This window comes from Camponotus vicinus, unplaced genomic scaffold (assembly GCF_025532165.1).
Source record: "Camponotus vicinus isolate PSW18456_S1 unplaced genomic scaffold, iyCamVici1.0 SCAF_11, whole genome shotgun sequence".
Classification (NCBI taxonomy): domain Eukaryota; kingdom Metazoa; phylum Arthropoda; class Insecta; order Hymenoptera; family Formicidae; genus Camponotus; species Camponotus vicinus.
This window is the reverse complement of record NW_028141947.1, coordinates 7,860,368-7,872,109: the sequence shown is the minus strand read 5'-3', so window position 1 is coordinate 7,872,109 and position 11,742 is coordinate 7,860,368. Positions and strand designations below refer to the sequence as shown.

General features: G+C 29.1%; 1 protein-coding gene across 7 annotated transcripts; it reads right to left on the bottom strand.

Moving 5' to 3' along the window:
• Positions 1 to 6,391: 6,391 nt before the first annotated feature.
• On the bottom strand, positions 6,392 to 9,795 carry LOC145961449 (cdc42 homolog). Of its 7 annotated transcripts, none has more exons than XM_083081629.1 (5): positions 9,641 to 9,795; positions 8,267 to 8,456; positions 7,993 to 8,102; positions 7,720 to 7,917; positions 6,392 to 7,559 (listed from the first exon to the last, which is right to left on the bottom strand). In XM_083081629.1, the coding sequence occupies exons 2-5, from the start codon at positions 8,442 to 8,444 to the stop codon at positions 7,470 to 7,472; spliced, it is 576 nt and encodes a 191-aa protein (XP_082937755.1). In that variant the 5' UTR covers positions 8,445 to 8,456; positions 9,641 to 9,795; the 3' UTR covers positions 6,392 to 7,469. The 7 variants fall into 7 exon arrangements, with proteins under 7 accessions (XP_082937755.1, XP_082937758.1, XP_082937753.1 ...); XM_083081632.1 differs by having other exon boundaries at positions 9,511 to 9,652; XM_083081627.1 differs by lacking the exon at positions 9,641 to 9,795 and adding an exon at positions 9,248 to 9,634.
• Positions 9,796 to 11,742: the final 1,947 nt, after the last annotated feature.

Here is an 11,742-nt window from a genome sequence, read left to right as displayed (position 1 = left end):
CTTAAACTTATAGCAACTTGTAGAACACTGCCAGATTTTTGTTAAGGATCCAATTAACTTTATTAGACAATTGATGATTTTTAGAAATTTTTTTGGAAGAATATTAGAAATTGATTCTTCTAATGTTTTATATATGTTCTTATTGATGTTTAAACAGTATGTCAGTATTTTTAAATCTTGAATATTTAGCCTTCTTTCAATATCAATAGTAATATATTTTTCAGATACTGAACCTAATTCGAAAACTTAAAAATACTATTTAATATATTTTTTTCTGATCTTCAGAGATGAAAAAATTTCAGTAAAATATCTAATTTTAAAAGAATATTACTTTTTGTTACGTTTCTAAATTTTTTAATGAAAAATAATTCCTAGAGATCATCAATTTTTCACTTACTGCTAGAATAGACTGGACCTTTAATTCAATTATCAGTTTATGGTCATTATCAGTCTTGCAAAATATTGTGAAATTTCTTCACTATACTAAGACTTGAGAAGTACTTAACATATTGATTGATTGGTAGAATGAAAGTTAGATCTAGAATCCTCTACTTACAATCAGAGTAAATAAAAAGAAGAAGAAAAAAAACGACTTACCATTCCACTGATGTCGGCTGATTTGTTGCTGATCTGTCGTAAATTCGCAGGTATATCCATTTTCGAAATAGATCGAAAAATCAAAAAAGAGAGAAAGGCTGATGCTTTACAAGATCTCCGCCAATTTCCCGGCTGTTTCCTTCGCGTCTCTTTTTCTTTCATATACATCAAAATAGAGCAGCAATTTTCTGAGCTCCATCAAAAAACATTCCTTCTTGATCGTAAAACTTACGCATTCCTCAGTAATATTTTTATCTTGATATCAAAATATCTCTCTTTTTCTTGCTTAACTTTTAAAAGTTAATGATCTCGCGGTTTGAAATAAGCGAAAGCTGACAATATATGACTCCTGAATATATGAAAAAATTTCCTTTACAAGATTGAACTGTTTGAAATAAGAGCTTATTATTAGTTAATTTTAAATTTTTGGGGATTTTTCAGGCGTTAATTTCTCTCTTATTACTTATATGCTATCACGTGTGTCTTGTATTTCTCGTTTAAATATAGTTAAGCATTACTTTACATTTTTGCATGATGTATCAAGTTTATAATAAAATACTTTTAAAATATTTTAAAATGATTCCATTTTAGTATGATATATCCTTTTGTCTTAATTATATTTATTAATCATATGCATAATTACATCGCGTCATTATTTATAAGCTGCATGAGAAGGCCTGAGTTCTTGGAAACGTTTATTCTTGCAACTTGAATGTACACATTCTTCTATTTCAAGTACATTTCATCGAATAAATAATCTTTTCTCTATCTGTTTATGATTTTATAATCATTAATAATAGAATACTATAGTTACATAACACTCATTTTTTAGGATTTATTTTTTGTAATTATTCCATAAAGGCATATGAGTAATTCTACATTTCATATACTTTTAAAACAGCTATACTTGAAATTACTGAATATCTAATCTTTATTAACATTAATAATTGTATCACCTGTATCTCTCGCTTGCAACAAATTATATATTATTTTCTCGGTTTCCACTGAACAAACGGGGAGAACGACTTGTAACAATTGTCCGAATAAATTGCAGAATATCCGTGTCAGCTTGTGAATTCTACATAAAAGAACCAGCACGCACGCTCCAATTAACGCTCGGTTTACGTTCCGCTCACTTTAATTGGATTATATCATTCGACAGACAAAAAATTCAGACTAATATGTGCAACCACACTGGAGTTACATAGATATCCATCCAAATTCAAATCAAGCCGTTATTTATTTGATAATAATATTCAAAATCGGATTTATGTTATACAAATATTTCAACGATCAATGCAGATAAATCGGATCATAAAAATTGTAGTGAATTTTTATGGCTGCATTGCTACAACAGTTCATTGTAGTAATAGAATAATGAAATATTTGAACATACATTGTATATGAAAATGAAAAGAAAAAGATAAATATACATATAAGAGTTTTCAAATATAATAATTACCCATACAGTACAGAAGCTTGCATCAACATTGCTGCAATGTTACAATATTGCTCACTGCAGTGTAATGTTGCAGAAATAATGCAGAGACATTATTTTGTAATATTACTCTGGCAATGTTGCAGCAACGTTTTAACATAGCGAAAATGTATAACATGTGTTTCTTTACTAGCCGCTACGCGGCGACACCCAATTTAACTAACTCGTATTCGAATTCATCTAAGATGGATATAAGGTCTACAATGGATTAATGTAATAATTATATTTCTTGTCCTGTGTCAGTTTAATTTCTAATAAACTGACCTGGTTTACTTAATGTTCTGAATCCTAATGAGGGATCTAGATTATTAAACAAATAATTTGTTTAATAATCTGGATCCTTCATTCGGTTTCAGAATATTAAACAGATTTTTCTTAATTGAATGAGTAAATAGGAAATAATTCATTTATTGCACGTATTAAAATATTCTGGTGTCGAATGTATGTAAAATAATTGTATGTATATTATTGAGATAAATATTTAAGAAACATCTAATAAAAAACACTAATAGATGTTTTTTTAAAGGCATTTTTCCTATCTTTTTTAAACTTTTTTTATATTTTCAAAGTTTATTTATTAAATTTAAAACGGTGTCTGCATTTGTAGCAAAACGCGTTTTAATATTACAAATACGTTGCACCGTAACATTGCTACAATCTTACATTGCAATATTCCTAAAAGCGGACATTTTAACGTTGCTGCAATCCCACAACAATGATGCAGCAACATTTTGCAGTGAATTGCAACGTTGCAATATTGCGGTGAAAGATTGCTGCAATGTGTATGCAATCTTTGTGTGCTGTATGAGTACAATTGTGTGTACAAAATTGAGAGATGCCGAAAAGAAATTTATCAAAAAATTCACACACATACTAGCAATTTCTATTATTTTACAAACGTCTTACATCCCATACAGCACAGAAGCTTGCATCAACATTGCTGCAATGTTACAACATTGCACATAGCAGTGTAATGCTGCAGAAATATTGCAGAGACATTATTTTGTAATATTACTTTGGCAATGTTGCAGCAACATTTTAACATAGCGAAAATGTATAACATGTGTTTCTTTACTTGCCGCTATGTGGCGACACCAAACTTAACTAACTCGTATTCGAATTTTCATCTAAAGTGGATATAAGGCCTACAAAGGACTAATGTAGTAATTATATTTTTTGTCTTGTGTCAGTTAAATTTCTGATAAACTGACTTGATTTATTTAATATTCTGAATCCTAATAAGGGATCTAGATTATTAAACAAATAATTTGTTTAATAATCTAGATCCCTCGTTGGGATTCAGAATATTAAACAGATTTTTCTTCATTGAATCGGTAAATGGGAAATAATTCATTTATTGCACGTATTAAAATATTCTGGTACCGAGTGTATGTAAAATAATTGTATGTATATTATTGAGATAAATATTTAATAAGACACATTTGATAAAAAACACCAATAGATATTTTTTTTCAAAGGCGGTAAATGTTTTTTTTCCTATCTTTCTTAAACATTTCTTTATATTTTCAAAGTTTGTTTATTAAATTTAAAACGGTCTGCATTTGCAATAGCAAAACGCGTTTTAATATTGCAAATACGTTGCACCGTAACATTACTACAATCTTACATTGTAATATTTCTGAGGGCGGACATTTCAACGTTGCTGCAAGCTTGCAGTAATGTTGCAGAAACATTTCGCAACTTCTATGCAATATTACAATGTTTCAATGTTAGGTCTATGCAACGTTTTTGCAATCTTTCGGTGCTGTATGGGATATTACAAGTATTTTTGGATACGACATTATATCGAGTTTTTGTTTTTTTGAAAAGAGGAGTACTTTTACATTTACATTGATTGTGAAATATTTCCTATTTAATTTCTATATAATATATTCTAAAAATGAATGAAAAATGAAAAATTACGAATTAATTCGCTAATTACAATACTATAAGAGATGTGTATAAACAGGATTGTATTATTGTATTATTTAATTTTTATTTTTATCACTCGAAAATCAAAAGTGTAATCAAATATCAGTGTAATATACAAAAAAAACCAACTATGATAGAAATATATAAATATTCTTCCTGCTTATATACAGGGTGTGCCATTTTAAGTAATGCAGCTGAATATCTCGAAACCATGGCGGTTTCGGTGAAAATGTTTTAAACAAAAGTTGTATGGTTTTAAGGGAGCCATAAGATGGTGTCATTGGTTTTACCTTGAAAAGTCGTTTGAAAGTCACGTGAAGGTCACCTTCAATTTCTTAAATGGAATCCCCTATTTTTTATTACTTATTCTTGTAGCTTATCTCGAGAGCTTTCCAAAACACTATAATAAAGTATTTCTTCATTGAGTACTTTTCGAGTTATGAGGCTTGAAATAATTTCTTAATTTTACCATAAAATATCAATATTAAACCATAAAATATCTAGTAAAATATTCATTTTTCGATTATCTTACCTTAATACTTTTATGTAAAAAATAATGAGAGGAATCAATTGGTGTAAAGAAAAAACATAGTTGTTTCGAAGAAAAAATATGTAATTTGCAATTAACAATTACATATTTTTTCTTAAAAATAACTATGTATTTTCTTTACACCAATTGATTCCTCTCATTATTTTGTACATAAAAGTATTAAGGTAAGATAATCGAAAAATGAATATTTTACTAGATATTTTATGGTTTATGTAAAATTAAGAAATTATTTCAAGCCTCATAAGTCGAAAAGTACTCAATGAAGAAATACTTTATTATAGTGTTTTGGAAAGCTCTCGAGATAAGCTACAAGAATAAGTAATAAAAAATTGGGGGTTCCATTTAAGAAATTGAAGGTGACCTTCACGTGATCTTCAAACGACTTTTCAAGGTAAAACCAATGACACCATTTTATGGCCCCCTTAAAACCATACCATAATACCAACTTTTGTTTAAAACATTTTCACCGAAACTGCCATGGTGAATATCTCGATATTCAGCTGCATCACTTAAAATGACATACCCTGTATAATAATATAAACAAATACACACGCGCACGCACACGTGCATAATCTTATAAAAATTTTTAGGTACTTATCAAATTAATAATTTTTAACTAATTTTATGTATAATATGATTTATAATTTTGATATGATCATTATTAAACAAGTAATCTCATTAATCTTATTTAGCCTCTAGTATTCTTTCAGAGTAAATTTCTTTGCTCTCATCAAGTAAAAAAAGTTTGATTATTATAAAGGAAATTTTTTTTAGCAAGATGCTAAGAAAATTTTAATTCCGTTAAAATTTTATTCGTAATTTATAGAGAAACTCGTGAAATATCTAATTTCCGGTAAATTGCGATACAATTAATAAAAATGAAAAAAATATATCTACAAAATAATACTAATATTAAACGTGTTAGAATAACTATAGAAATCCTATTTGCATATGCTTCTAAATCTAACTTATTGTTAAAATTCTTCGATCAGATGTATGCGATAAAAAGAGGTTTGTATGGACCTGAACTCACAATTTTCACGATTATTCAATCCGGCTATTGAGTTAAAGATAATATACAGTCGAATAGATAATATACAGTCACAAAATGAATATTATATATTTATACATAGAAAATATATATAGAAAAAAAAGTATTATATATTTAAAACAAAACTTTTAGGCTCTTATGCCATGTCCAGGTTCTTTCGGCTCGTGCAAACTTTTAATATTCAATAGTTTCACAAAGAATCTGGTTATATATTATTGTTATTATTTGTATATATGTGCATATTGTACCAGTAATATAATTATTAATAAGAAATATATAAAGAATCGAAAATTTCTAATATTTAGTATTATATTTCATATTCAAATTGAAAATTGTAATTATATCATCTTATTGTTAGTCTATTTATGTGTTTCCTGAAATATATATATATATATATATATATATATATATATATATAACTAATGGAGATAAAATAAATTTATATCTGCTATGGATTATCTTAACAAAATATTTAACTTAAAGAAATCATAACATATAATGACTTAACTTTTGATAATAATTAAGAAAATAATTAAGAAAAAGAAAATAAAACTATTTTACCTAAAATAAGAGTTTAGAACATTTTACATTTTTATAGAATATATTAGTTAATAACATATTTTTGCTATTCATATTACATGAATTAGATAATTGACATCAATGTTCTTTATACTATAATCACTGTAAAAAAGAGCTGGTAAAATAAAATTATTTTTATATCTCATATATAATTAAATCAGGTGTAATTACAAATGACTAATACTCGATTGCAACATAAAAATATATAAAATATACATTAATCACACACATTAATCAAATACATTAACGCAATTATTTATTTTACTAATATATCGATATGGCCACTAAGAAGATTACAGATCTTATAACAGAACTTTTGTTTAGACACACGCGCGTACGATACTTCTACTACATGATCCTGCACATAATAGTAAGAAACAATTTTTTTTATCTCTTTTCCCTCCCTGTTTCAAAAATGATAATACATGTAAGTTACATCACATTTTATAGTATATTTTTCATTAAATCGCTTATTTTGTGAGTTAGAACGCAAAATTCAAAAATTTGATGAATTATATAAATATATCAATAATTATTTACGTTTGTAGTAAATATATACATTATAGGTACAGATTGCTACAAAAGAATTGCTAAAGAATTAAAAGGCGGGTATATTATTCGCCTAAAAAGATAAAAAACTTTTACTTAATATACAAGATGCATCATAGAGAGAATACATAATACAGAAATCAATAGTATTACATTTTCACATATACGTGTATGTCACATCATAATCTATGAAAGATTATAAATGATAGAAAACATAAATTTCCATTTCTTTATGAAATAGTTGATATATATAAACTAGTAAGAGTTGATATAAACTATTAAAAATGTATATACATATAATGAAATTATATTTTCTTTACAAACGAATAATGTGAATGTCATTATTAAATTTTCAGACATTTTTTTTGTGTTGAGTAGAACATAGGATAGTCGATACATTTGATCACTATAATGCAAATACAGAGATGCGCGGAATGATGTGAAATATATTATTAGAAAATTCATTAAGATGAAGGTAATATGATAATGTTACAATTACAATTTAATAATCATAAAATAAATTCATATGATATATGCCAATGTAGATAAAAATTGCTTTATATTCACGTATATGCCGTCAATGTTGAAAAATACTTATTATATGCCTTAGAATTTAACAATTGTCACTAAACTTTTTGCATGCAATGTATATAAGGAAACTTACAGTCTTCGTCATTGTAGAACTAACAGTTTTATAAAAAAAGTCAAACCTACTACAAAATGGTACATCTTCTTCTTCTAACAGGTTCTGGAGGCTCTAAAGCCGCTAATATTGCCTCGTCAAAGACATTTTTAAGTCCTTTCTAAAATATTAAAAAAGTAGCTTCTGTAGTGAAGAAGAAGAAGAAGAAGAAGAACTATTGAATTCATAGAGCAATGTATAAATATTATAATCTTTAAAACTTTTTTTATGAGTTATCTTTCTGACTATATTGTTTGATACAGAGTAAATAATTATCATACCTGTGTAAGAGCGCTACATTCTACATATTTTACAGCTTTTAATTCCTTAGCAAGCTTTTCCCCTTGTTCATTCGAAATTGCTTTTTGCTTATTCTTTGCAAGCTTTTCAATTGTTGCTGCATCGTCCCGTAAATCAATTTGTGTGCCAACTAACAAAAATGGTGTTTTTTGACAGTGATGTGTTATTTCGGGTACCCACTATTAATACATTAAAATATTAGAGATGAACCATTGGATAGTATTATAATAATCATAATTCGAATCATATTATACCTTTTCTTTAACATTTTCAAATGATGATGGAGATACAACTGAGAAGCAAACAAGAAATACATCAGTTTGTGGATAACTTAATGGACGCAGACGATCATAGTCCTCCTGACCTGTAAAATATTCCAAAACATTAATAAATTATTGCTAATATAATTTTGTTATCTTTCGTACTATTCATATAATAGATATATAATTTAAATATATTATTATATCATTTGAAATAGTTTATTGTAAACAATTAGACTAACATATATACACTAATAATAATATTTACCAGCTGTATCAAATAATCCTAATGTATATGGCTCACCGCCAATCATGACAGTTACTGCATAATTGTCAAATACTGTTGGAACATATTCTGATGGAAATTTATTCGTGGTATATGAGATTAATAAACAAGTTTTACCAACTGCTCCATCTCCCACTACGACACATTTTATTGTCTGCATTTTGACTTCTGTCTGTGAAAAATAAAAATTGTGGAAAAATATTATTTAGATTCAAATAGATTTCAAATATTATATCAAGGATGTAACAATTATTTAGTGACTATATTTATTAATTGTAATAACTTGGTATAATGTATGTCAATGTATAAAATATATATATATATATATATAAAGTAAATAAATAAATATATATATATATATATATAAAATAAATGTGTATGTATATATATATATATATATATAAAATAAATATGTGTGTGTGTGTGTGTGTGTGTGTGTGTGTGTGTGTGTGTATATATATATATATATATATATATATATATATATATATATATATATATATATATATAAATTACAGCTTCTGTGTCAAGTTATTTATTAATCGTGCTATAATCAGCATATATATCACATATAGATATGGATCAAATATATTATTTTAAGGATATTCATTCACATATACAGTGTTAGATGTGTTAAATGTACTCTATCATGATATTGAGTATTACTTTGATATCCTGAGTGAATGCTCGATACAATTATAAGATGCAAATAAAATTTGACATTAGATAATGTAATTTTATTGTAACATTTTTTTTGTCTGGTGAAGAAATAAAAAAAAAACTCAATTCTAGTAAGTATTAGTCATCTTTTTCTCTCATTCTCCAATAGGAACAAGATGATCGATGCCGGTGAAAACAAATTGCGCAATGAATTTAATTGCATATGTATGTATGTACGACAATTGCAGACAGATTATTTCGTGCAAGCATCTTTTACGAACGAATGTCGTAAAACTAGATTACTATACAAGGATCGACGTGCGGGAAAACTCGCTGTTTCATTGACTCAAGAATTCACTCCGATTGTATACGCGTGTCATACACGTATATGTATGTACGTAAGATTTGCGTAATCCTTGCGTTTCGGGTTCGGCTGACATTAAATCTAGCGCGACAGACGGGAAAAACGATCGGAGAGCTTGTTGCAGAGCGGCGTACAAGTGCACTGAAGGCCCATTGTTTTCAGTCGCCATTTTGAGCATTATGTCAAATACACTTCACCGTACGGTGGAATCGTGCGATGGAAATATCGTGCGATGCGAGTAAAAATCTACTAGTCTATTCCATGTCAACGACGGACGTAATCACTTGCTAACGATCTAAACAGGATGTACAAAATTTAAGTTAAACACTCACGCGCAACTGGGCGTCGACACTGGACAACGCTTTATCGTCACGGGGTTTGTGATTATGCTAGATAGACGGAGAATGCGTCGAGTGGAGAGTGCGCGCGCAATTTCAGGCCATTCGCACAGGTTTAATGGGAGATTCACACTCCGATGTTACGATGTATGTACGACGTCCAATATCCAATAATAGAGCTACGATAAAATACCTCTAGCTAGAATTCCTAGAAAACAAACTGTCAAGGTGCCGTCACATGCGGCGTAACTTACGTAAGCGTAACTTGCGTATTCCAGTAATTTTTAATTGAAGTTACGTCATTTTGAAAGTCGGCTTTCACATGGGGCGTATTATGCGGAATGCGTAACAAATACAACCAATTGTAGATTAGATTTTCCGTTGTACACTCTAATGGAAATGCTAAGAAGATTTGCGATTGGTCTTCGTAACCTACGCGTCTCGAAAAGTACGCATCATGGGGAACCGATGCTCTGCATACAAATATGTGTAAAGCGGAATGTGTGCAATATTTATAAAGTTAAAAAGTATATATTTACTTCAATCTTTTTAACTTTAAAACAGTACATGTGTTCTTGAGGTCATGTTAAGGATGATCGGTGATACCACCCAAACAGCACAAGATATCCTCAGGATAATCCTGAATATATCCTAAATATCCTCGGGATATACGCGGGATTTATTCAGGATATGGTATAAAGCCAAACAGCTCAGGATATTTTTTGGATCTCTTAAGCCGGGTCTACATTGGTCGTATCGTAAGGTTGTAAGGTCGTAGTCGTAAAAAATTGACCAATCCCAGTTGAAGTTCAGGAGAATAATCAACTGTGATTGGTCAATTTCTTACGACTACGACCTTACAACCTTACGATACAACCAATGTAGACCCGGCTTTAAGGAAGTCCTGCGAAACTGTAAAGCCAGGTCTACATTGGTCGTATCGTAAGGTTGTAAGGTCGTAGTCGTAAAAAATTGACCAATCCCAGTTGAAGTTCAGGAGAATAATCAACTGTGATTGGTCAATTTCTTACGACTACGGCCTTACAACCTTACGATACGACCAATGTAGATCCGGCTTTAAGGATATCCTTTTGTGTTCCTCATTGCATCCCAAATTAGTTCAGAAAATATGTGATTGATACTATATATATGTTATTTGAAGGATTAATTTAGATTATATCCAGTATATGTTTCAAGGATTATTTAAGAAGAAATTTAAAAAATTATATATGCGTTGCATATATCCACACAGTATGAATGGCTATTTGCCGACTGAATGGCTATTAGTCGACATTTTTTAGTCAACTTGAAGTCGTCTTTTTAAGTCGTCGTTTATTATTGTGGCCTGTTTTTTTGTGTGTGAGTGTATATTTACCAAGTAGCTACCAAAGATATCCAATGGATAAATAAAAATATTCATATACTTCCACGAGTTTTACGCCTCGCCGCTAAGTGGCGAAAAGGAAAACGCTTAACCCGAAAGTGGAATTCATCTAAGACAGTAATATAAGGCCGCGACACAAGTCTCACGAATCACAGCTTATCGATCAAAGAGCGCTATTATAGTCTCATCTCCTCTAGCTTTTGCAAGAAGCTTCAGAGCTCCATGTAATTAACCACAGACAGTTAATTTTTTTTTAATCATATATGTATCTATATACAGAACATTAAATCGATCAAATTTTTGAGAAATGACATTAAAATAAAAATTTAATAGTTAATGGACATGACATTAAATTGACTGAAAATTGACTAAAAATTGATTGAAAATTGACTTATAATCGCCATAAAGTTGACTTCTAAGTCGACTTATTAACTGGCTGACAATCGAGTCATTATAGTCGAGTCATTTGTCGGCTGTTAGTCGACTTTAAGTTGACATTCAATCTGACTTTGAAGTCGACTTTAGACTTTTTCTGCCGACTGACAATCAATTAACAGTCGACTTAGTGCTGTTTGGGTACAAACATATATTTGACATACAGGGTGATTCAAAATAACCCCTGTGTCCCTGAAATGACATATTCTTGAATCAATTCTAAGACGATTTTTCCTTCGGCAAAATTTCGTCCGAAGCTCAATTTTTGAATTATTAA

Bases quoted from the DNA above. Each gene is read 5' to 3' on its own strand.
- LOC145961449 (XM_083081626.1), bottom strand. From the start codon at position 9,486: ATGCTCAAAATGGCGACTGAAAACAATGGGCCTTCAGTGCACTTGTAC. The intron at 8,103-8,266 runs GTAAATATTATT...AATATTTTACAG, and splicing joins AGGATTATTTGATACAGCTG to GTCAGGAGGACTATGATCGT. The intron at 7,918-7,992 runs GTATAATATGAT...ATGTATTAATAG, and splicing joins TTGAAAATGTTAAAGAAAAG to TGGGTACCCGAAATAACACA.